Source organism: Bubalus kerabau, chromosome X (assembly GCF_029407905.1).
Source record: "Bubalus kerabau isolate K-KA32 ecotype Philippines breed swamp buffalo chromosome X, PCC_UOA_SB_1v2, whole genome shotgun sequence".
NCBI lineage: Eukaryota > Metazoa > Chordata > Mammalia > Artiodactyla > Bovidae > Bubalus > Bubalus kerabau.
In genome coordinates, this window is record NC_073647.1 from 115258323 (window position 1) to 115285518 (window position 27196).

Genomic DNA, 27196 nt, shown 5'->3' on the forward strand with positions numbered 1-27196 from the left:
TCAACATGGCCACCAACCCCTGAAAAGGACTCCACAGCCACCAGCTACTGGCCACAGGAAATGCAAGCCTGGCTGTCCAGGCCCCTAGGTGAAGAGACCCCTCCTAGAGTACTTTCTGCCTTGGAGAGGGCAGAGCCTATGGGTCTTCACTCCCCAGAATGTTCTTCCTGGTCTTCTGTGCCAAGGTCTAGGCTGCGCCTGACTGCTAAACATGTCTAAGAACTAGATCTCATGCTTTTGAATACACATAATTTGCCAGAAGAACGAAAGGCAATCAGAGGCCTTATTTGAATTAGAAGACATGTTTTTAAAGTCTATTGACAGTAAAAGCATCAAAATCCCATTGTGTAAGTGTTGTCAAAGCCAAATTAGGCTCCCTAAGGGCAATTTTAGAGATGTGAAGTTCTGCTTCTTTAAAAACTTAAATGCTCAGGGGACAGCACACATTCTGTGTGACTTAAATTCTTCTGTTAAAGCTGTAAAAGAAAAAAAAAGGAAAAGAAAGCTACTTTCTTGCTCTACATTTCAAGTCTGAATAGTAAGGAGAGAGAACAACCCACAATATGGCATAAGAATAGCAAACAGATTAAAGAAAGAATACAAAACCAATAAATAGGCTTTATTAATCATTTCTGGCTAGGCAGAGTTTAAAGAGTTCCAGTGTATTCTGCTGGTACATCTATTAACTTTCAGACAGAATTTATATTTTTATGTTTTTTCCTATACTGAAAAGTAAATGCTTGTGTGTGTGCATTTTGTTGTCAAATTGTGTAGGCCCAATAAAAATGAACTGTTTGCTCTTCTATATATTTGATTCAGACTTCTTTAAAAAGACTCAATTTTCATAAAAGAATAAATTAACACTCAATCCTAGAGTGGTTTGGAATCCAATTTAATCAGTAGTAAGAAATCAGTTGTAACTGATTTCTGTTTCCTAAAATGGGGTTCCAATGAATCAATAGCATAGTGTGTAGATTAGAAAGAAGGCTATGAAACTATCTGTTCCCAGAATCCATACCCTTGAAAGGTACATTACAGATCCTTGCATCCAAAGATGGAGTCTATTTTTCCACCTACTGCATCTGGGTTGGCCCCTCGACTTGCTTTGGCCAATGGAATATTGGCATATGTGAGGCAAGGGGAGCCTTCAAAAGCATTTGTGCATTGGCGCTTGCCATCTCCTGCTTTTCTTGAAACCCTACCTGCCTCTATGTAAACATGCCCTGGCCTGATAGACACATGACCCAGTGAGCCCTGTTGCCACAGCCACTGCCATCCAAACCCTAGAAGCAGAGCCACTAGTTGATGGGGAGCCAACTGCAGAGTTGTGAGGGAGCCCACCTGAGACCAACAGAAGAATCTGCCCAGCTGAACCCAGACCAAGTTACAGACCTGTGAGCTCCATGTAAATGGTTGGTGTATTAAGCCACTTGTTATGTTTCAGAGTGGTTTGTTATGCAGCAGTGGTTAACTAACACACATAGACTTTCAAGCTTTTATTCTCTTTGAATTCTAGAAGGTGAACTTCTTAGTAAGAGAAGTAGTGTCTGCTTAGTCTCCCAATACAAGTAATTGCTATCACTTTTGATTTTTTTAATCGTATTTTCCTCCTGTATTTCCCATGATGACACCGAGTTGGTAGGGGTTAGGTTAAACAGAGGGTATGACAGTTACAGAATGAACGTGACTTGACTCAGGATCATTGCTAGAGCTGTAGGGCCCATTGCAATGAGATTTCACAGTGGGGAAGAGAGATTGGGCTCAACTCTGAATACAACAAAGAAAGAGTGAATTTATAGCCAAGGAGTAGGGGCAGGTTCATGATGGAAGGGAAGGGCCAGAGGATGGAAAACTACTAAGAATCTTAATAGGTCAGGTCAGAGTGATCAGACGTTACCTGGGGGGATGGTGGGGTATGAGGAAACCAATCAGATACAGATTGTAATCAGGTTTGAAGGATGGAGTATTCTGGCTAATATGACTAGGGATACTTGCTGAAAATTAGACAATGTAGAAAGGAACAAAGAAGCCCAAAAGTCAAGATCTAGTTGGGGAGAGGATTCAGAAGAGCCTGCCTGACTAACGTTTGGTCAAGGAGAGACTGTTTGTCAGTGAAGAGACAGAATGTGAAAATGGGCACTTTCAGCCTGTTTTCCACCCAACACTAGAGGGCACAGCAACCAAGTAACCGAAGCTCCCTGCACTCACAGCCACTGACCCTGAGGACTTCCATCCTCAGAGGGCAGGCTATACTCCTCACTCTGCTGTGTCCTCTCCTGGAGCAATGCTTCTGTACAGCAGCAGTCCTAGAGCATCTAGGGCCAGCTTCTGCGAGGTTGCGCAGGGCCCACGTTCAGAAGGCTCCCTGTGCCGAAGAGTTAACACAGCAGGTTGACTGCTTATCCTTGGGGAGGCCTGCTAGCAAAGTTGGCTCTTGGCTGGAGACTGGGAACTTGGACATCAGGAGAGTTCCCACCATTCCCAGAACTGATAAGGGTGGCTCACTGTGTCTAGACTGTTTGTGCAAACATGAAGGTTTATGCTGAACACCTGCTTGCCTTCTGAGAATGTGGCATTTGGCGACGTGCCAAACAAGGGGTGCCTATATGAACAGCCCTCAATAAAAACACTGAATGTTGAGTCTCTAATAAGCTCTCATGGTTAGGGACATTTCACATGTGTTGTCACAACTCGTTTATGACTCCAGTGGGAGAGAGCTCTTGGAAATTTGCCCCTGGTCTCTCCCCTGGACTTCACCCCACACACCTTTTCCCTGTGCTGATTACACTTTGTGTCTTTTCACTGTGATAAATTGTAGACATGAGTACAACCATATGCTGAGTCCTGTGAGCCCTCCTCGTGAATCATCAAACCCGGGGATGAGTTTGGTGAGCCCCAATCCAGTCTCACACTTGGAGATTAATGCTCTGTGGTCACCGTCTTGACATTCTTAATAATCTTACCTTTGCATCGGTGTTTCCTAAGTGACGTCAGATGGGATAATGGAGCATGTGCCAGAGGCCTGGGGATTGTTCCCACCCCCACCCCAGCCATCCAGGATCACCAGTGCACTCTGCTCCCACCAAGGAGGCATGCAGCCCTGTGTATGTGCCCTGTGGCATCTCTGGGTGGGGCATGGTGGCTGTGGTCCTTGCCAGGGCTAACAGGTCCTTGGCACACTTTGTGTATGACTCAGGGGGGTGTTGGGAGACTAAGCCTCTTAGCCATCACCAATCCAGATACTGAGCAGGCCTAGGTACAGAGGTTTCAGTCCTTTGTGTGTGTGTGTGTCCGATTCTGTGCAAACCTATGGACTGTTGCTCGCCAGGCTCCTCTGTCCATGGGATTCTCCAGGCAAGAATACTGGAGTGGGTTGCCAGGCCCTCTTTCAGGGGATGTTCCCGACCCAGGGATCGAACTGGTGTCTCTTAAGTCTAACCTGCGTTGGCTGGTGGATTATTTACCACAAGCGCCACCTGGGAAGCCTTTGGGGAGTCAATTATTTTTCATCTGCTGTGCTTTGCACCAGTGGGCCCTTTGGAAGGGGAGCTGCCTGGATAGACTTCTCCAGGTCACTGCACTGCTTGTCAGTCTCACAGCCGGAGAGTGGAGGGAACCTAGAAGCTGGAGAGCCACAAGCACCCAGTCTCAGGGCACAGCTCCAGGGTCACTGTTTACAAACCCTTCAGGACTCCATTTGACCCACAAGGTGCATGCCCAAGGGAAACTGAAAGTGTTAGTCACTCAGTCATGTCCAACTCTTTGCAACCTCATAGCTTTCCAGGCTCTTCTGTCCATGGGTTTCTACAGGCAAGAATACGAGTGGGTTGCCATGCCCTCCTCCAGGGGATCTTCCCAAACTCAGGTATCCCACATTGCAGGCAGGTTCTTTACCATCTGAGCCACCAGGGAAGCCCATGCCCAAAGAAGCACAATTTTAAATAGAAAATAAAAGGAACATGAAAAGAAAAGTCTTTATATTTTGGTACTTTTAGTGGTTCATTTTTCCTGCTTTTTGAACAAGATGTCACACCTTTTCATTTTGCACTGGGCCCCACAAATTCTGTAGCCCATCCTGACAACAGCTGTGTATGTTGAACTCTTGGTACTTTGCCTGAATCATCTCCCGTCATCCTCACAAGTGTCCCTCATGCTTTTGAGCTGATATCCTAGAACTGTGTTTCTCAACTTTTTCAACCTTGACTCTGATTAAGAAACACACATACATTGTGACTCATACATATGCGCATGCTTAGTCACTCAGTCATGCCCGACTCTTCGTGACCCCATGGACTGTAGCCTGCCAGGCTCCTTTGTACATGGGGTTCTCCAGGCAAGAATACTAGAGTGGGTTGCCATGCTCTTTGCTAGGGGATCTTCCCAAACCTGGGATCGAACCCAGGTCTCCCGCATTGCAGGCAGATTTTTTACTGTCTGAGCCACCAGGGAAGCCCAAGAATACTAGAGTGTGTAGCCTAGCTCTTCTCCAGGGGATCTTTCTGACTCAGGAATCAAACTGGGGTCTCCTGCATTACAGGTGGATTCTTTACCAGCTGAGCTACATATAAATTAATCAAATGTTTCACTAAATAATACTTATTGTTGAGGGATTGATTAAGATGTCAGAGTAGGAGCATGTGAAACTCACCTCCTCTCCCCCATGAACACATCAAAAATACATCAATGTGTGGAACAATTCTTACAGGAAACTAACTAGAAACTGGCAGAAAGAGTCCTGTACGATCAAAGCTGTAAGAAAGATACACATGTAATTAAGTAGGAAGGGAATAAAACAATTGGGTTAGAGCTTCTTCCCCTGGGAGGAGACTCAGAAGAAAAGGGAAATGACACAGGTGGAGACTCTCCCCTGGAGAGTAAGCAGCTTGAGCCGCATACTGGGCATCTCAGTTCTAGGGTCCTACACAAGAGAGACAAGCTCCCTTGGCTAGTTGGAGGGCTGAGGGAAGACTGGACTCCACTCATGAGGAGCACGCAGTGTTGGCTTGCTCATGAGGCAGAGGGAGAGGGCGGATTGAAGACTGCTCCAGTGACTGCCCAGTTTCCTGTGGCTGCTCTGGGGTGTGCCCTAGCATGAGCCAAGCAAACACTCCAGGCAACTTACTTCACCTCCCAGCTCTGCACTGGAGTGAGGGCTGCCACAACCAGGGAGACAGCTCAGCCGTGGGACACCGAGGAGACTCTCACCCAGGACAGTGTCTGGGCAGGGCAGGAGTAGCCACTGCTGGCGCTTACACAGATAATACATCAGGATGGTCCTAATCTCTAACAAAGCTGGGACTGCCACAGCCCACACCATGATGCACACCAAGAGCCCACGTGGGCCCCACCAGCTCTGTGGTGTGTGTCCACATTGGGGCAGTGGAGGTTGGGGGTAGTGATTGGCTGTAAGGGACAAATTCCTAGAAATGTACAATCTCCCAAGACTGAACCAGGAAGAAATAGAAAATGTGCGTGCTCAGTCGCTTCAGTAGTGTCTGACTCTTTGCAACCCGATGGACTGTAACCTGCCAGGCTCCTCTGTCCATGGGATTCTCCAGGCAAGAATACTGGAGTGGGTTGCCATGCCCTCCTCCAGGGGATCTTCCCCACCCAGGGATTGAACCTTAGTCTCTTGCATCTCCTGCATTGCAGGCAGATTCCTTACCCACTGAGCCACCTGGGAAGCCCCTGAAATTGAAACTATGAACAGACAAATTACTACCAAATGAAACTGAATCAGCAAAAAAAAAAAAAAACCCAAACAAACAAGCAAAAATGGACAGAGGGACTGAATAGATGGCTTTCCAAAGAAGACATAGAGATAGTCAACAGACACATGAAAGATGCTTGACATCACTAATTATCAGGAAAATGCAGATCAAAATCACAATTATATATCACCTCACACCTGTCAGAATGGCTATTATCAAAACTACAAGAAATAACAAGTGTTGGCAATGATGTGGAGAAAAGAAAAACCCCATTCACTATTTGTGGCAATATAAATTTGTGTGGCCACTATAGAAAACAGTATGGACATTGTCAAAAAATTAAAAGTAGAACTACCATATGATTCAACAATTCCACTTCTGTGTATTTCTTTGAAGAAAGGGCAAACATTATTTTGAAAAAATATATGCACCACTATGTTTATTACAGCATTATTTACAAAAACCAAAATATGGAAGCATACTTAATGTCCATCAGTAGATGAATGGATAAAGAAGTTGTGTATATATACAACTGAGTATTACTCAGCCTTTAAAAATCATGAAATCTTGTCATTTGCAACAACATGGATGGCCCTCAAGGGTATTACGCTAAGTGAAGTTAAGTCAGACACAGAAAGACAAATACTGTATGTTTTCACTTATATGTGGAATCTAAAAAACGAAATGAACAAACATAACTAAACAGAAACAATCATAGATACAGAGAACAAACAGGTAGTTGCCAGAGGAGTAGTTAAATAAGTGAGGGAGATTAAGAGGAACAAACTTTCAGTTACAAAATAAATGTCACAGTATGAAATGAACAATGTGGGAAATATAGTCAATTATTATGTAATATTTTTGTGTGGTGACAGATGACAATTAGACTTATCATGGTAGTCATTTTGAAATGTATAGAAATACCAAGTCAGCATGTGTGTACCAGGAACTAACATAGTGTTGTAGGTCAATATACTTCAAGAACAAACAACCTCATAGAAAAAGAGATTAGATTTGTGGCTATTGGAGGCAGAAGATAGTGGGGGGAGGGAATTGGATGAAGGTAGTCAAAAAGTACAAACATCCAGTAATAAGATAAATAAGTACTAGGAATGTAATATACATATGATAAAGGAAATTAACACTATGGTACATTATATATGAAAGTTATTAAGAGAGTAAATCATAAGCATTCTCACCACAAGGAAAAAAGTTTTTTTCTATTTCTTTGATATTGTATGTATATGAGATGATGGATGTTCACTAAACCTATTGTGGTAACCATTCCATGATGCATGAAGTCAAATCATCATGTTGTACATCATGCACACAAAAAAGAACCAAAGCTGCCTGATGAAACGCCACATCTCCCTTCTCTTACGTTGTAGAATCTTTTTGCCAAGTTTAATCCCCATGACTAATGGATGTGCCACAGAGTACAAAGTTTATTCCAGCTATACATGCATGCATGTTAGTCGCTCTGTCGTGTCCAACTCTTCTTGACCCCACTGACTGTAGCCGACAGGCTCCTCTGTCCATGCATCTCTCCTGGCAAGAATACTGGAATGCGTTGCCATTTCCTCTCTCAGGACCATTTCCTCCTCCAGTAATAGCATCAGCCAAATCTATAGATGATAATAAGCCATGTGGGGAGCATGTACTTGTGATCTTAGCCAGGGGACCCCCCACATAGTTCGTGTATCTGTTAGTTTAGGCCTATAAGGGTCTGGCTGCTGCTGCTGCTGCTGCTAAGTCGCTTCAGTCGTGTCTGACTCTGTGCGGCCCTATAGACGGCAGCCCACCAGGCTCCGCCGTCCCTGGGATTCTCCAGGCAAGAACACTGGAGTGGGTTAAGGGTCTGGCTAGGGCAGCCCAATTCACTCCAAGTCTTTCTCTTCCAACAAAGAGTCAAGGCACAGAACTCGGATTTGCTCCACCACAGCCAGAAGCAGCCTCTTTTGACTGTGTCACAAAAAAGGAAAGGAAATTGCCATTTGAAAATGGTTTGGGAATGAGAAGACTTCTGAAGCACTAAGAAAAAGCCTGCTGGTCTGCTGTTAGGGATCGTATTTCAACCATCCTTGGCAAATTTGCAGACTCTGCCTCTTGGCTCTCAACTCTTCACCGAGCAAAAGACCTCGCAAATAGAAGACACTAATTTATTGATCTCATGCAGACCACAGCAGCCTTTTCCAAGAGAAGACAGTTAGGAAACACCACTGAAAAAAGAAGCTGGAAGGATGGTCCCCGCTCCCAGGTCCTCAGGGGCCACTGAAGTTTGTTCCACTGGTTGGAACATAACCACTATGGCTCATATGGTTTCACATTTTGCCTGGTACAGATCATCTGGTTTTGATCACAAGACAAGCAGAGTAAGCAACTATAACTGGATTGACAAAAACCCTCAGCCGCTCCTGGAAAACTAACTACAAATATACTTTATGACAACGTCAATAATACCATGTCCCACTGGGAAAGAAACCATAGCCCAGGCCTCAATTCCTCATCCTGAGCTTTCCCTAATATAAGAGGACTCAGGCAACCTAAGACTTTCACAGGAAGACTGGTTAGGTAGACATCATCTTAGCATGTCTGAGGGGATGTGAGGAACATGAGCTTTGAAAGTTTCTGCTAGAAAGTGTTCCTTGTTCAAAAGCTTGTACAAAACTGCATACTATTGCTTTCTCTTGGAATTTCATAGAACATTTTGACATTTCAAGAACTCTAAAAAGCCTTGAAGCAACAAAACCACAACAAAAAACACAACAGCAACAAAAACCACATTTATGCAATCAGAGAAGCCATTATTCTTGTAAAACCTATGAGCATTCTTACAGATGTGCTTTTTCATAGACCACACTTCAAGAAACACTGAGGGTAATTCACATGTATCTTCCCACTCAGAAGTTCCACTTTCTTTTTTATCATTTATTTTATTGAAGTATAGTTGATTTACAATGTCGTGTTAATGTCTGCTGTACAACTAAGTGATTTTACATATATATATATATATATATATATATTCTTTGTGACCCCATGCCCCATTGACTGTAGCCCCACCAGGCTCCTTTGTCCATGGAATTCTCCAGGTAAGAATACTGGTGTGGATCAAAGAGGACACTAATAGATGGAGAAATATACCATGTTCATGGATCGGAAGAATCAATATAGTGAAAATGAGTATACTACCCAAAGCAATCTATAGATTCAATGCAATCCCTATCAAGCTACCAATGGTATTTTTCACAGAGCTAGAACAAGTAATTTCACAATTTGTGTGGAAATACAAAAAACCTCAAATAGCCAAAGCAATCTTGAGAAAGAAGAATGGAACTGGAGGAATCAACCTGCCTGACTTCAGGCCCTACTACAAAGCCACAGTCATCAAGACAGTATGGTACTGGCACAAAGACAGAAATATAGATCAATGGAACAAAATAGAAAGCCCAGAGATAAATCCACGCACCTACGGAAACCTTATCTTTGACAAAGGAGGCAAGAATATACAATGGAGAAAGACAATCTCTTTAATAAGTGGTGCTGGGAAAACTGGTCAACCACTTGTAAAAGAATGAAACTAGAACACTTTCTAACACCATACACAAAAATAAACTCAAAATGGATTAAAGATCTAAACATAAGACCAGAAACTATAAAACTCTTAGAGGAAAACATAGGCAAAACACTCTGACATACATCACAGCAGGATCTTCTATGACCCACCTCCCAGAATATTGGAAATAAAAGCAAAAATAAACAAATGGGACCTAATTAAAATTAAAAGCTTCTGCACAACAAAAGAAACTATAAGCAAGGTGAAAAGACAGCCTTCAGAATGGGAGAAAATAATAGCAAATGAAGCAACTGACAAACAACTAATCTCAAAAATATACAAGCAACTCCTGAAGCTCAATTCCAGAAAAATAAACGACCCAATCAAAAAATGGGCCAAAGAACTAAATAGACATTTCTCCAAAGAAGACATACAGATGGCTAACAAACACATGGAAAGATGCTCAACATCACTCATTATCAGAGAAATGCAACTCAAAAACCACAATGAGGTACCATTTCACGCCAGTCAGAATGGCTGCCATCCAAAAGTCTACAAGCAATAAATGCTGGAGAGGGTGTGGAGAAAAGGGAACCCTCTTACACTGTTGCTGGGAATGCAAACTAGTACAGCCACTATGGAAAACAGTGTGGAGATTCCTTAAAAAACTGGAAATAAAACTGCCATACGACCCAGCAATCCCACTGCTGGGCATACACACCGAGGAAACCAGAATTGAAAGAGACACGTGTACCCCAATGTTCATCGCAGCACTGTTTATAATAGCCAGGACATGGAAGCAACCTAGATGTCCATCAGCAGATGAATGGATAAGAAAGCTGTGGTACATATACACAATGGAGTATTACTTAGCCATTAAAAGAATACATTTGAATCAGTTCTAATGCAGTGGATGAAACTGGAGCCTATTATACAGAGTGAAGTAAGCCAGAAAGAAAAACACCAATACAGTATACTAACACATATATATGGAATTTAGAAAGATGGTAACAACAACCCTGTATGCAAGACAGCAAAAGAGACACAGATAGAAATGAATCAGCAGTCCAGGTTTGATGCAGGATACAGGAAGCTTGGGGCTGGTGTACTGGGATGACCCAGAGGGATGGTATGGGGAGGGAGGTGGGAGGGGGGTTCAGGATGGGGAACACGTGTACACCTGTGGCGGATGCATGTTGATGTATGGCAAAACCAAAACAATATTGTAAAGAAAAAATAATAATAATAAAAAAAATTAAAAAAAAAAAAGAATACTGGTGTGGGTAGCCATTCCCTTCTCCAAGGGACCATCCTGATCCAGGGATCGAACCCAGGTCTCCTGAATTGCAGGCAGATTCTTTACCATCTGAGCCACCAGGGAGGCCTATATACACATATTCTTTTTCATTATGGTTTATCCCAAGATATTGACTATAGTTCCCTGTGCTATATAGAATAACCTTGTTCATTCATTCTATATATACCAGTTTGCATCTGCTAACCCCAAACTCCCTGTCCATCCCTCCCCACCTTTCTCCCCTTTGGCAACCAAAAGTCTGCTCTCTATGTCTGTGAGTCTGTTTCTGTTTCATAGATAAGTACATTTGTGTTATATCTTAGATTCCACATACAGGTGATATCATATTATACTTGTCTTTGACTTATTTCACTTAATATAATCTCTAGGTCCATCTGTGTTGCTGAAAATGACATTATTTCATTCTTCTTTATGGAGCAGCTCAATTCTTGATGCTGAGTCAACCTGGAGGACAATGCTCTCAGAAGATCAAGGTGGCCCCAGGCCTGTTTGAACTTGGCATTGACAGCAGCCCTGGTGCAGAGCGGTGAAAGTCCTTCCCTTGAAGGGAGCAGCCTGGTATATGTAGGGTGGTGCTCAATAGACTGAGCCCAGATCCCTCAGTTTAAGTCTAGGTCAGGAACTTCAGAAGAAGCACAAAGCCCTAAAAATATTATATGCCCCACTCCATACATATATGCTCTAATTCAAAATAAACTCAACTTAAATTGTAAAATAAATACAAGGAAGCATAACAGAATTCTGAATGGTTCCATAATAACAACTTCAATATTTGAACTGCTTGTCCCCAAATTAATACTCCTGCTCTGCCTAGTGTCCCAAACACTAGTCCTGTCAGCATTCCTACCCCAGGATCTGCCACTTGCTTATTCCAAGTTCATCAGTTGATCTCTTTTGGCTCCAGTTAAAATAGCAAAGGAAGTTAAACTAGTCTAGACCCTAGACTTCAGATAATTGCTATGATTACTTCCAGCTCTAAGGTTCTGTGATTCTTCCTCCTCTATTAACCAGCCCTGATATTGGAGGATGAAAGGCTTCCCCGAAGCAATTCCCAAGGTGCCCACGGTAGGACACACTGCTGGCTTCTCACCAGTAGTTGGAAACTGTGGATGTCCAGTCCACCTGCCCTCGGTGCTTCCTTCATTCCCATCCTAATTGATGGCATCCAAATTCAAACACTGCAGCACTTTGCCTGAGATCTTCTTCTGACTATTGACAGCCTGTATGAGGCAGGCTGGAACTACCATGGAATTAATATCCCTGAGAGCACCCCTCAATCAATGGTGGCTGAGAGTTGGTCTATAAACACCCCCGCTGTCTGACCCTCAGTTGGAGTAACTCCAACATGTGTGCTCTCCACTATCTCCCAGAATTCCCCAGCAGGACTGAACCTCAGTTATCTACAGTGGTAGCTAAGTTGGCAATATACTCTTTTTTGGCTTCTTTCATTTCCCTATCTTTGCTCCCTCTTCCCCAACCAGTATTTCCTGAGATCACCTCTCAATCCTCAAATCCTTGTTTCAGAGTTTGTTTCTGGGGAACCCAAGCCGAGACACTACTAGCCATTCATTTCCCCACTTTCTTCCCCCTCTAACCACACCTTGTTTTGGTTTAGCTGTCTACCCTGCAAGAAAATGGACTCCTACATGATAAATTCAGTCCCCTTCCCAGTGATGAGGTAGGATGTGATCCAGTGCTAGCCAATGAGATCTGAAGGGAGGATTGGAGGATTCTGGGAAACAATTTCTTGCTCTAAGAGATGTCTCCTGTTCTTCCGCTAGGAGTTGATATATCTGAATGTGAATGCCCCAAACTGCAGCCACCAATTTATGACCAGGGAAGCCACCCTGGAGGGAAAACTGACTCACTTAACATGGAAAGTGGAGAGATGGCAAGATCCTGTCTCTTTTTTAATTATTTATTTATTGGCCACACTATGTGGCTTGTGGGATCTTAGCTCCCTCACCAGGGATTGAATCTGGGGCCCTCAACAATGAAAGGGCAGCATCCTAACCACTGAAGATCCTGCCTCTTTGATGTGTTTGAGCTTCTGGAGCCCACTACATCTCTGGACTTTTTACATGAGGTAATAGATTTTGTGGTATTTAGACAAATTTCAGGGGATGACAGAGGACAAGATGGTTGGATGGCATCAACAACTCAATGGACATGAGTTTGAGCAAGCTCCGGGAGATGATGAAGGACAGGGCAACCTGGTGTGCTGCAGTTCATGGGGTCACAAAGAGTTGGACATGACTGAGTGAACAACAACAGTAGGAAAATTCTGTTGCTTGCAGTTAAAAATACCCTATCTGATCAACCTTCCCAAAGATTTCAGGAATAAAACCAAGTTTGTTTTGGAACTTTGCCACTTGAGAAATTAAATCCTGCATAATTTCTAACAGATGTCTTAATAACAGGGACTGGTTCAATAAATTATGGCACATATCATACATCCATGAAAAATTCTCCTTTAAGAAAAATAATGACACAAAATTATTTCAGTGTATTTTTAAGTTAAAAAGCAAGTATGGTATAAATGCATTGAAAAAATGTTAAAGTCCATTCCAAGAACCATTAACATTTCATCCACCAAGTTTCTATTAAGATGTATTGCTTTTAATACTTGAAAAAAAAGGACAGGATATTTGATAAAGTAACCTAGGCTCCTTCAAGTGTTCCTTCTCTTTCCTCTCCATCAGATAAAGAAGCAAGTGTCCAGCATCAAAGTACACATTGAAAGCAGAAAGCGATCAGAATTCTTTAAGAACCTAAATTTCAAAAGGTCAGCTTCATGAGCTGTTCAGGGCAGAGCTTTCACAGAAGTCATAAAAGATAACCATTTCTCTTGCTACAAGGGTTACAGGCAATGTAGAATGGCTTCCAACAGCCTGATGGAGATATCTAGGTTTGCCTTCCTGCCTGAGCCACTGACCATTGGGAATACTACAGATATATAAAAAAGAATACCTGATCACCTGATTTCAGGAGAGGTGGCAGGGTTTGAGGAACATCTTCTAGGAGCTAATTTACTAAAGAGGAAGTAGGGTTCTGTTGTTTGTTTGTTTGTTTGTTTTTGCAAGATGAAAGGAAAACATCCAAAAAGGAAGCCAGAATAAAAATGCAGAGAGAAATTAAAACCAGCCTCACGAGGGTGATGGTGAATGGAGAAAAACAACACAGAGTGAAGCAGGAAGAGAAACAATAGCCAAGAAGCCCAATGGCTGACAACCTCTCCTAGGGTGAGCCCTGGACATCTGAAGTTGCTGACACTTCATGATAACATACAGATAGTCACAGGCACCAGCATTTCATGCAGTGGTCCCTGATGAGTAGAGCAATGAGGGCACAGGCTGGTCCCACATGATGGATTCAGAAGGATGCCATGTTCCTTGGGTATATGGGCAAGGTGGAAAGCCTTCTGAGAACCCAGTGCTGCTTCTGCACATTTGGGAATGCAAGTTAGACTCCCTGAAACCATCAGTACAAACTCAAACCACATCTTAGAGGCTTTGTCATAGAGGAGCTGGTACACTGTGTTACGCTTCAGAGGAGCTGAGTTCAAGCTTAAGGTCTGGTATGTACTAGCTGTGTGACCTTGGTTGTCCACTGTGTGCATGCGTGTGTGCGTGCTGAGTCGCTTCAGTCATGTCTGACTCTGTGTGACCCCATGGACTATAGCCCATCAGGCTCCTCTGTCCATGGGATTCTCCAGGCAAGAATATTGGAGTGGGTTGCTTTGCCCTCCTCCAGGGGATCTTCCCTACCCAGGGATCAAACCTGGGTCTCTTATGTCTCCTGCAGTCGCAGGCAGGTTCTTTATCACTAGCGCCACCTGGGAACCCCTAGTTGTCCATTAAACATCTCTAAACCTCAGTTTCCTCATCTATAATAATAACTATCAGCTTTGCATCCTTCATAAGTTTCTTATAAGAATCTAGTGGAATAATACATGTGATAGTGCTTTATAAAACTACAGAAGTCTCCACACTGTAAGGTACTATTAGTGATTTTGAAGTCCTAGTCAGGAAAATCTGAAAGTGGGGAATTAGGGACGGTTAACATGCTAAGGCGGAGAAGGCAATGGCACCCCACTCCAGTACTCTTGCCTGGAGAATCCCATGGATGGAGGAGCCTGATGGGCTGCAGTCCATGGGGTCGCTAAGAGTCGGTCACGACTGAGCGACTTCACTTTCACTTCTCACTTTCATGCATTGGAGAAGGAAATGGCAACCCACTCCAGTGTTCTTGCCTGGAGAATCCCAGGGATGGGGGAGCCTGGTGGGCTACCGTCTATGGGGTCGCACAGAGTCAGACACGACTGAAGCAACTTAGCAGCAGCAGCAGCAGCAGCAGCAACATGCTAAGGGAAAAAATTTTTTAACGATGGTCATCCAGAGAAGAAACACAAACGTATAGATTTACCACCTTGGAGCAGATGGTGCTGACAGAAAGCTGAACACCATTAAGTTGTCATCTTTTATATCAAGGGAAACAATTTTAGAAAGAATTTTGAGAAAAGAATCGAAGCCCAAGAGAGCTGAGGGAATTATGAGATCTCTTCCTTGGGACTTCATGTTAAACAACTTATTTCTGTTCTCCCCCCACCCTAAAAAGAGAAAAAACTTAGACATTTGATCCTAAGACCAATGTCAGGAGAGCATAGAAGAATCACATTTGTGTCATTTGGGCCCTCCAGGAAGCAGACTCTGAGAAGCAGCTGAGAGTGCATGAGGTTTATGGATTTGCAGATGCCTGAAGGGAAAGATAAGGGGAGAGGAGGCAAGGAGCACCTCAAACCATAATGCATCTCTGACAAGGCCTCAGCCACCCCAACAGGGAGTCCTGGAGCACAGATTTCCCCTTTGAAGGAATTCTGATGGGCAGGGGCAGCCAGACCTTACTATCTTCACTGTGCTCAATCATTGACTAGGGGCTGCCCAGAAACAGTGTAGCTTCAGCTCAAAAGTTGAGCTGGATTCTGAAGTGCTAACAGTTGATAGGTTTGATCTCTGGGTTGGGAAGATCCCCTGGAGGAGGCAATGGCTACCCACTCCAGTATTCTTGCCTGGAGAATCCCCATGGACAGAGGAGCCTAGCCAGCTACAGTCCATGAGGTCACAAAGAGTCAGACACGACTGAGCGACTAAGCACAGCATAACAGTTGGAGAGCATCAGCTAACTGCACTCTTCAGCATGGATCTGCACCCTCTTTCATGAAAAGAGATGGAGCAGTACATCTCCACAGCTGCCACAGTGTTGACTAAGGGAGATGCCAGGAGATCGAAGATATTCAGATATACTGGGTTTTTTTTAGGGTGGCCTCTAGAAAGTCTAGACTAGACTACTGAGCAAAACTACTGTTTGTGAGCACTTAACAACAGGCAATGGAGATCAGTAAAGGCCAATATGGTTCATCAAGAAAATATCTACACCCATGGCTGATTCATGTCAATGTATGGCAAAAACCACTACAATATTGTAAAGTAATTAGCCTCCAATTAAAATAAATAAATAAATTTTTAAAATACCGTAATAGCTTATCTCACTGTTTTGTTGTTGTTGTTATTGTTACTTGTTTCTATTGATTTTTATTCTTAAAAAATGTTTTGTTTTATATTGCAGTATAGCCGATTAACAATGCTGTGATAGTTTCCGGTACAGAGCAGAGCAACTCAACCACACATATGCTTGTATCCATTCTCCCTCAAACTCCTCTCTCATCCAGACTGCCATGTAACATTGAGCAGAGTCCCCTGTGCTATACAGTAGGTCCTTGTTGGCTAGCCATTTTAAATATTGTTTATTCACTAGGTCATGTCCAACTCTTTTGCTATCCCATGGACTGTAGCCCGCCAGGCTCCTCTGTCCATCAGTTTTCTCAGGGAAGAATACTGCAGTGGGCTGCCATTTCCTTCTCCAGGAGATCTTCCTGATCCAGGAATCAAACCTGCGTCTCCTGCATTGGCAGGCAGATTCTTTACCACTGAGCCACCAGGGAAGCGCATTTTAAATATAGCAGTGTGTAAATATCAATTTCCAACTCCCTACACTGTTGGTGGAAATGTAAACTGGTACAGCCACTATGGAGAACAGTATGGAGGTTACTTTAAAAAATAAAAATAGAGTTGCCATGTGATCCTGCAATCCCACTCCTGGGCATATATCCAGGGGAAAACATGGCCTGAAAAGATACAAGCACCCCAGTGTTCATTGTAGCACTATTTACCATAGCCAAGACATGGAAGCAACCTAAATGTCCATTGACAGAGGAATGGATAAAGAAGATGTGGTACATATACACAATGCTTTGGGGTTTTTTTCTTTTATTGTTTTGTTTTTGTTTGTTTGTTTGTTTGTTTTTGGCTGTGCTACACAGCTTGCAGAAACTTAGTTCTCTTACCAGGGATCGAACTCAGGTCCTCGGCAGTAAAAGCACAGGGTCCTAATCACTGGAATGCCAGGAAATCCCCTCATTTACTGTTTTTTTACATCACTAGTCTGACACATACATCAGGAGAATGTTAATAATACAGTATAACCAGATTTCAGAAAGATATTTATTGAAATCTAAAGCCATAGCTTTATCATCAAAATGGAAATATGGGAACTGGGTAATAATTTAGTTGGGCACATTCTGATATTCTAAAGCAATCATGCCCATTGAGATCAATTAATAAGACATACATAAGCAGTTAATGTTTTAAATTCAAAGATCCAAAACCAGGATTTTTGGCTTCCAACACCAACTCTTCTTCCTCATTCATGACATCTGTCAAGAATATTATATTTTCCCAGACATCCAGGTATGAAAACTCTGAAATTCCGTGACTTCTTCCTTCTCCCTTGTTCTCTTCATTGACTATATCTCTTATGACCTCTCACATTCATCCCTTTGCATTCCTTGGCCTTGAGCACCATTTCTTCAAATCAATTCCATGTCATGGCCTACCCAGTGTTCTTCACACATTAATCCATCCCACACCATTCACATTGACCTTCCACACCACTCCAAATCATTGGCTTGCTAGCCAGGGCCCCTTCAGTGGGGTCCTTCATTTATGCTTCTCATCTTACCATTTGCCCATGTGGCCCACCCGCTAATGGCTCAGCTGTTAAAGAATCTGCCTTGCAATGTGGGAGACCTGGTTTCCATCCCTGGGTTGGGAAGATCCCCTAGAGAAGGGAACAGCTACCCACTCCAGTATTCTGGCCTGGAGAATTTCATGGACTGTATAGTCCATGGGGTTGCAAAGAGGCGGACATGACTGAGTGACTTTCACTCACTCATTCCCACCCCTGGGATTAAACAAATCAAAGTACTGCTCTTACTGTGCCTCCTGCTGGCTGTCGGCTGCCTTGCAGATTTCTTCAATTCTGAGTCACACATTTAAAAAAAAGAAAAAGTCTTCAACGTTTCTGAAATTAGGAAGCACCTTATATTCAAGATCATACAAAACTGTCAGCCTCAGAATTAAGGCAGAAGTGATGATAGGCTCCTTGCTGTCTGTGACTGAGAATTTCGCAATGTGTAAAAGGGATCGGTTCATCTAATTGTCATTGCAGCTGTATATTAACTTTGGATACCTAATTTTTACTTAAAATGAGGCAGCATATGCTGTAAACTGCTCTGGATGCTTGAGGCAAAAGAGGGGAATATCTCTGCCCTGGTGGAGCATATGTCATGAAGAACTATTGCCAGGTTCTGAAGACTCTGTCACAGGATCTGGTGGATTTTAAGAGATCTTTAACTTCTAGTGACAAATAACTCAATTAGGGGAAAAAGTGAAACTATGGTTCCACCAAATAAGTCATGAAAGCACAATCTGTTATACTTTGTGTGACAGAAAATCATTTGAAGACAGTAACCTGTGTTTTGTTACCCTTGTCCTGTCCTCTTTCCTCCCCTCCCACCAGTTCAAGCAGAGAGTTAGTCCCTTTCTCATTTACTCAGAGGGAGAATATGGCAGGGAAGAAAGCAAATATGGCCTAAAAGAGAGGGAATCTTGGCTTTACTTCCTGGTGGTACTAGGAACAAAAGGGTAAAGTGAAAAAGTTAAACTGTTAGTCGCTCAGTTGTATTTGACTTTTTGTGTCCACATGGACTGTAGCCTGCCAGACTCCTCTGTCCATGGAATTCTCCAGGCAAGAATACTGGAGTGTGTAGCCATTCCCTTCTCTAAGGGATCTTCCTGACCCAGGGATTGAACCCTAGGAAGGGAGTGGCAAAATTCCAGAAAGAATGTGACACTCAAGGTATATCTAAAGGCATGATGGGCAGTCTTGCAGGCTAAAGCATGTGTCCCAAGTAGAGTTTGAAGGGATTAAGAAGAGAGAGTGGTACCAAATATCTCCATCCAGTGCCTGAATGTTGAGTAAATTCCACAGAGCCACAAAGAAATTCCAGAAGAGAAGGGAAAAACTCAAGAAATAACCATGCTAAGTTTTTCCAGCAATCCAGAATGGAAAGCTCAAAGTAGAAATCAGGTTGAATTATAAAATGTAAAGTTGTATGTCTTCACATCTGAACATATAGACTGAAAATCTTACCTGCTATACTTGCCATGTCACTGAATTAAATGTACCAAAGAGACTGAGAATCATGTGAACATTATGAACAGCAGTAAGTCCATGGAAACAGCAACTCAGGAAAATGTTCAGACTCCAAATGTGAAAAACACTTTCAAAATTTGGTCAGGATTCGAAAAAGGGAAGTAGCAGATACTTAAAGTTATAAGGATAATCTTGATCATTTTTAAATGGTTTCTTGATATGTTTCTTATATTTTTCCTCTAAAAAGCTGCTACTTCAATTGATACTGGATATTACAATTCATGGCATTTTGAAAGTGAGGAAAAAAATCTGTTTTTCATCATTCTGAGGAATTTCTGCTGTCAAAATCCTACCCATCAGCAACCAAAGTGTCAAAAACAAGGGATTTGTTAAATAATTGTGCTATACCTATATAGTGGAATAGAGTATTTATAAATGGTCTCATAGAAGAATATTTAATGAATGAGAAAATGTTAAAGTTAACTAAATTTTTAAAAACCTGTGTGTGTGTGTGTGTTTGTGTGATATCTATAGGTCTGCTTCAAAGTGTCTCTCAAGACCTCCAATCTTTAATGTTATCTTTTAGTCTAATAGCCAAATGGCACACCTGAAATGTCATCTCATATACCTCATATGGGACATCTACCAGTACTAGGGTGATCAATCATTTGAGTTTTCCCAACTTCCCTGGTGGCTCAGAGGTTAAAGCGTCTGCCTCCAGTGCAGGAAACCCGGGTTCGATCCCTGGGTTGGAAGATCCCCTGGAGAAGGAAATGGCAACTCACTCCAGTATTCTTGCCTGAAGAATCCCATGGACAGAGGAGCTTGGTAGGCTACAGTCCACGGGGTCACAAAGAGTCGGACACGACTGAGTGACTTCACCAACCTGAGATTTCAGGACTAATATCAGGACAGCCCTGGGCACACTGGAACAGCTGGTAACTCTAATCAGTACCTGATATCAGGAGCTGAATCAAGGCCCTAGTGTAGCAAGCTGCTGCTGTACTATCCATGACCAACTTTCCTGAGCTCTTGGTCCCCCTGCTGCTGATACCATCTGCAGGACCTAAACTAAAGCCTTGAGGTAACAGTAAGTACAATATGAATGTGCACTCAGTTGCTCATGTCTTTGCGACCCCATGGACTGTAGCCCGTCAGGCTTCTCTGTCCATGGGATAAATCCCAGCAAGAATACTGGAGTGGGTAGCCATTCCCTTCTCCAGAGGGTCTTCCCCACCCAGGGATCAAACCCATGTCTCCTGCATTGCAGGTGGATTCTTTACCACTGAGCCACCAGAGAAACCTGGTGTAATATATATTTTGTTAAATCACATTGATTCTAGAACATCATTTCTAGCACTTTCTCCAGGGATCTGTACTTAGCCCTGTACCATTTTTGGTATTTCTGTACCTTTTATAAATGCAAAAGACCCTGTTAAGAAGATGAAAGACAAGTTACCACCTGGGACAAAATATTTGCAAGCCACCTAACCAACACAGAACTAGTGTCTAGAATATATAAAGAATTCTCACAACTTCACAACAACAACAACAAAAAATGACATTTCATTGAGGAGGATATACACTTAGCTAATAAGCACATGCTTAACCATCAGAGAACTGCTCTTACCCTGCTCTTCCCACCAATCTTTAGCAAAACTCCCCAGTTCTTCAGAGGCCACCCCCCAGCCTCCTCTTGACTCCCTTTTCCCCTCTCTCAACCCAAGCCTGCCTTACTTAGCACGGTCATCTACCTCATGCTCTGGACCTTATCTTGGTGTCAGGAGGAAGGCCATCCTGGGACATCCAGTCCCAGCAAGTCAGCCTGGCCACTAAGAAGGAAGTGAAAGTTGCTCAATTATGTCTGAGTCTTTGCAATCCCATGGACTATACAGTCCATGGAATTCTCCAGGCCAGGATACTGGAGTGGGTTGACATATACTCTTTGCCAGGGAATCTTCCCAACCCAGGGATCGAACCTAGGTCTCCTGCACTGCAGGTGGATTCTTTACCAGCTGAGCCACCAGGGAAGCCCAAGAATACTGGAGTGGGTAGCCTATCCCTTTCCAGTGGATCTTCCCTACCCAGGAATTGAACCGGGGTCTCCTGCATTGCAGGCGGATTCTTTACCAACTGAGCTAAAGGAAGAGGGATTTTCAGGTAAGTGGGGAGAAGGGTAGACACAGTTGGGTGCAGGCACAAGGATCTTTCTGGTGCTTTCCCCATCACACCAGAGGCCATCGGGTCCTTTCCCCTCCTTTCTTCTCAGATAGGCAAGAAGAGCTGAAGCATAAACTCTATTGAGTTTTTCTGTTTCCTAAGCCAGGGGTCCCCAACCCTTAGCCATTGACCAGAACTGGTCCATGGCCTGTTAGGACCTGGGCTGCACAGCAGGAGGTGAGCAGCGGGTGAGCGAGCAAAGCTTCACCCATATTTACAGCTACTCCCCATCACTCTTGTCGCCACCTAAGCTCGGAAAACAAGTTCAGGGCTCCCATTACAGTGAGCTGTATAATTATTTCATTATATAGCACAATGTAATACTAATAGAAATAAACTGCGCAATAAATGTGATGTTCTTGAATCATCCCCAAACCATCCCCCCACCCCCGTTGTCCACGGGAAATTTGTCTTCCACGAAACAGTCCCTGGTGCCAAAAAGGTTGGGGACCCCTGCCCTAAGCGGTAAAAAGGCTTCACCTTTCAAATCAAAATGTGCTGCTTAATGGCTGGTGAACTAACTTCTAGTTCTTTCATAGCCAAATATGGCTGGTGAGGGGCAGGCCGAATTATCCACAGCAGGGGGCTGGGGAGGGGTTGGGGTGTGTGTGTGTGTGTGTGTGTGATCCATAGGGACAGATACACCCAGAATTAAAACAGTGGAGGGTGGAGGCCTTCAGGATCCTTTAAAACTCCCAGGTGGAAACCAGGTCGGACATACATCCTGCCTGGACCTTTCCTGCACAGCCAGGATATCCTGTGTTTGTCAAAAGGACTGCATAGGGAGGCCCTGGCCATTGTCCATCCCGAAATCTGCCCTTCAGCCCCTCCCCAGCCTACAGCAGCCGCCCCGGGGCAGAGGAAGAGTAACTCTGGAAACGGTTTTATCAGCATCCTCCACGGACTTCCTCACCTCCTCCCCAGCCTCGTTAGCCCCAAGGTCCTTAGCATCCTCCAGCAGAAACCTGTGACGCTGGGATGGGGTCAGCGCCCTAAAGCCAGCCCCTTCTCTTTTGCCAAGACCTGCCTCTGCGCAGCCCTAAGTGGGTGCAGCTGGAATCCTGAGCCTACGATGGAGCCTCGGCTGGGGCCCAGAGCTGCCGCCCTCCACCTGGGCTGGCCGTTCTTGCTGCTGTGGGTCTCCGGCCTGAGCTGCTCTGTCTCCTCACCGGCTTCTCCCTCTCCTTCTCCGGTATCCCGAGTCCGAATGAGCTACAATTTGGGAAAGACTTTCCTCGGTCTTGATAAATGTAACGCCTGCATCGGGACATCTATTTGCAAGAAGTTCTTTAAAGAAGAAATAAGGTCAGAATCTCAGTTGGATAACTCTGAGGGGCAAAATGTTGTTCCCTTCATGTGATGAGGTCCAGGAATTTCTTGAAAACAAGTCAGGGTGTAGTTTTTGGGTGCGAGCTGAAGCAAAGCCATTTAATTATAGTGGTAATGGGTTAAGGTTGGGATGCAGAGGAGGGAAGGTGTGAAGTCTAATTCCAGCTCTAAATGCTAAATCCAACATTTCCTTTGGAAGTGGGAGCATAAAGTTCTAAAGTTTTCTTTTTCATGAATGAAGTAGCCCGGGAGTATTGAGTTTGCCAAGTTCATTTCTCATAGTAGCAGGGAAATAAAATTTATAGAAAGCTTACTATGTGATGAACATTTTTAAGCTATTGTTATTTTCACCTCACAACAATCCTGGGAGTTAGAGATTCGCACCCATGATTCAGATAGTGAACAGCAACCTAGCAAGGTTCAGTGACTGGCTCGAGGTCACCACCTAATAAGTGGCATATCTGGGACTCAAACCAAAGCAGTTCGCTCCAAAGTTTCTGAATGAGTTTTCTGTTGTGAACTGTTACCTTGATCAGAGGAAAACCTAAGTTTAATAAATCTCATGCACATGGCTCTCTCCAGAGAATGGTACCATGCTCTGGAATTCAACCCTGTCAACTCATGTTCAATGAACCTTTACTATGGCCAAGGCCCAGTACGTGCTATAATGACATTGCTATAACTCTGGTTCTTGCACTCCAGGGGTTCAGGAGGTAGGGAACAGTGTTACAAATAGCAATAAGGCCTGATCTGATGCAGGCCAGAAGTGAAGTGTAAAGGACCTTGGGGAATTCCAGGGAGAGAATTTTAATTCCAAATGGGGACTAGAGAAGGGCTTCTGAGCACAGCCATGAAGGATGATGAGCTGAAATTAAGTGGGAGGAGAGCAGCTTAAGGTAGAAGGATCAGCTTAAGCAAAGGCCCAAAGGTGTGCCTTCGTGGCTGGAGCATGGGGCCCATGTGGAGGCATGGTACAAGGAGGAGATTGCAAGGGGCAGGGGGCCTTGAATGCCATACCAAGGAATTGGGACCCTAACCTGTGAGCCAGTGGTCTCCAGCCTTCTCAATATCAAAGACACTTTGTAATAGACCTCTTCTCTTATGCCCTTGACTTGTAAGATTTGGTGATCAGGCAGAAGGCATTAACTGACAATAATTTTATTTTCAATCTACATTAACCAAAACTTGAGTATTCCACTAAGTTACTAAACAGAAATAACAAACAGAAAATACCAATAAAAATTTTGAACTTCTTTTGTGAGATGGTAGATATCACAGGGAGTTGAAATGAACTTTTCCTAGTAGACTGTTTTTTTAAAATTTGTATTGGAGTGTAGCTGATTTACAATGTAATGTTAGTTTCAGGTATATAGAAAAGTGAATCAGTATCTATACACATATATTAATTCTTTTTTAGATTTTTTTCCCATATAGGTTATTACAGAATACTGAGTAGAGTTCCTTGTGCTACACAGCAGATCCTTATTAGTGATCTATTTTATATATGGTAGTGCATATATATATGTGGAGACATATATATGGGTTTCCCAGGTGGCTCAGTGATAAAGAAAATGCCTGCCAAGCAGGAGACACAGGAGACGCAGGTTTGAGCCCTGCATTGGAAAGATTCACTGGAGGAGGAAATGGCAACCCACTCCAGCATTCTTGCTTGGAAAAATCCCATGGACAGAGGAGCCTGGCGGGCTATAGTCCATGGGGTTGCCAAGAGTCAGACATGACTGAGCGCAAACACACACACACACACACACACACGTGTGTGTGTGTGTGTGTGTGTGTGTGTGTGTGTGTGTGTATTCTATTATCGTTTTTAAAGCATTTTGAATGTTGAAAAATTGAAAGACTTCCACCTACAGGAGTTCTGTAGCAGGCAATGGTGAGGGTGTTACGTAGGGTGGGGACAAGATGAGGCCAGTATTTTGCAAAGATCTTCTGGAAAGCAGTGTGCAGAATGGCCAGGTGATGCAGACCAGTTCTCCTCATCCAAGAGAAAGATCATTGAGAACAAAGCTGAGCAGGAAGGATGCAAGTCAATTTAGCTGGAGACTTATTTTGTTGATCAACTCAATGCAAGAGGAAAGAAAGATGGAGATGTGGAAAATGAACTTAAGAATTCCCACCTGAGAAATGGGATGAATAAAATCAGTAACACAGGGGAAGTGGGTGGAACTGATTCCTTAGAGGAAAAAGGCAGTGAAAATATGGACATATTTTAAGATAGGAGGGAGGGAAATTAAGAGATTCACCTGAGGAAGAGCTCCAGACTCACCTCCTCCTCCAGATAAGTAAACAAGACTATATGAATGTTACAGTTGACTCTTCACCAAGTGGAAAGAAATGAGGCTTTTCTCATCAGGCAAGTAATGGCCAAATTCAGGAAGCATTTCCCCAAATAGGTTTGTGTTCCAGTTCGAGTTCAGGATATTACTTCAGCTCCCTCAGAATTCATTTTCCACATGTGCCTGCCTGAAAGGGAAGTATGCAGATCCAAGCAGGAAATCACCAGGCAGGGCAGTTTAGGGTCTGGAACGCTTCACGTTGAGAAATCACATTCTCAATGCAAGGAAACTGAGGCCAGTGAATGGGTCTGGAAATGTAGCCTTGTTTATAGTCCTTTTCTCTACATTGTAAATAGTTATTTCCTTATTTTAAAAGTGATATATTTTTATTTTAGAATCTTCAGGAAATATCGATTAAAGAAAACACAAAATAAAGATCTCAGACAATTCCTCATCAAGGATCACCGCTTCATTAACATTTTGGTGTATGACCCTTACTACCTTTTTGCTAAGTGTGGATTAAAATTTTTTCAACAAAAATGTGAGCATATTATGCACTCTTTTGGAAACTTTTATTTAACAATATATCGGGAAGATTTTTCCACATTAACTATTCCCCACAATTTGATTTTTAGCAGTTTCATGGTATTCGATTGCATCAGTCAATCCTAATTTATTTAACTAAATCACTGTGGTGGGACAACTAGGGCTTTTTGCACTTTATGTTATTAAAAACAGTGCTATATTGAACCTCCTTGTGGTTAGACTTTTATGCATATCAGTAATTAATTCCTATAACAAATTCTAAAAGGTAAAATTTCTGGGTCAAAAAAATCTAGTGAATTTTTAGAATTTTGAGACATATATGTATATATAGCCAAATGGAGACTTCTGCCTATAGAGTTTACTTCTTGCACACTCAGAAATGTTTACTAGTACTATTATTTTTGCTTTGTATATTCTTCTGAGTTGAGCCCTTTTTTCAGACTTCTTGGCCTTTTGTATTTCTTCTTTGATAAATGGTCTGCAAATTCACATCCTTCGCCTCTCTTTCCAAAGGTGTGTTTGTTCATCTTGTTCTTGTTCACCTCCAAACATTTCTCCACTTTGAAAAATGATCATGATGCTGCCTTATGAGAAAACCCATCCCAGACTTTCAGATGGTAAGCTGAAATGCTGTTGCCAGACAAGCATTAGCACTCCAGGACCTGTCCTCATTAAGAACTGGACAATGCTTGTTGTTCAGCAACAGAGGGTGAGCTCCTGAGGCCGACTGGGTAGGCTGAAGACACATGATTGGTGGATGATGTCATCTTTCCTTCTTTCCCTATCTGTTCCCTATTGATTCCTGGGTCAGGAAGATCCCCTGGAGAAGGGATAAGCTACCCACTCCAGTATTCATGGGCTTTCCTGGTGGCTCAGACAGTTAAGAATCCGTCTGCAATGCAGGAGATCTGGGTTCGATCCCTGGGTAGGGAAGATCCCCAGGAGCAGAGCATGGCTATCTACTTCAGTATTCTTACCTGGAGAATCCCGTGGACAGAGGAGCCTGGTGGGCTACAGTCCATGGGGTCACTAAGAGTCAGACATGACTGAAGGGACTTAGCACACAGCTATAACCCCTAATAATGTTACCAGTTTGTTCCCAAGAGCTAATTCATAAAATGGATGATAAAGGACTGCTGCTACTGCTACTGCTAAGTCACTTCAGTCGTGTCTGACTCTGTGTGACCCCATAGACGGCAGCCCACCGGGCTCCCCCGTCCCTGGGATTCTCCAGGCAAGAACACTGGAGTGGGCTGCCATTTCCTTCTCCAGTGCATGAAAGTGATAAGTGAAAGTGAAGTTGCTCAGTCATGTCCGACCCTCAGTTATGGACTGCAGCCTTCCAGGCTCCTCCGTCCATGGGATTTTCTAGGCAAGAGTACTGGAGTGGGGTGCCATTGCCTTCTCCGTGATAAAGGACTAAGTAGCAGCAAAGCGGTTCAGAGGACAAGCTCTGGAGCCCTGAAGGCTACTTCCTCCAGTTCCTGGCTGTGTGACTTGGAGTAAAGCACTTAACATTTCTGTGCCTCAGTTTCCTTATCTGCATGATAACAGCAGCGCTGACCTCATAGGTTTGTTGAAAGGTATAACTGAATTATGGCACATAAAGTGTTTAGCAAAGTGATTGCTAAAGTGATTCATAAATGTGCGTTGCTGTTATTGTTATCTA

General features: G+C 43.3%; 1 protein-coding gene across 2 annotated transcripts in view; it reads left to right on the top strand.

Moving 5' to 3' along the window:
* Nucleotides 1-22297: 22297 nt before the first annotated feature.
* Nucleotides 22298-27196, top strand: part of DIPK2B (divergent protein kinase domain 2B) — a 49002-nt gene continuing 44103 nt past the window's right edge. Inside the window, exon 1 of one of the 2 annotated variants that reach the window (XM_055563512.1) lies at nucleotides 22298-22660. In XM_055563512.1, coding sequence (XP_055419487.1) covers nucleotides 22428-22660 — 233 coding nt within the window. In that variant the 5' untranslated portion in view covers nucleotides 22298-22427. The remainder of the gene's footprint in view (nucleotides 22661-27196) is intronic. The other variant, XR_008708036.1, reaches the window with a different exon arrangement.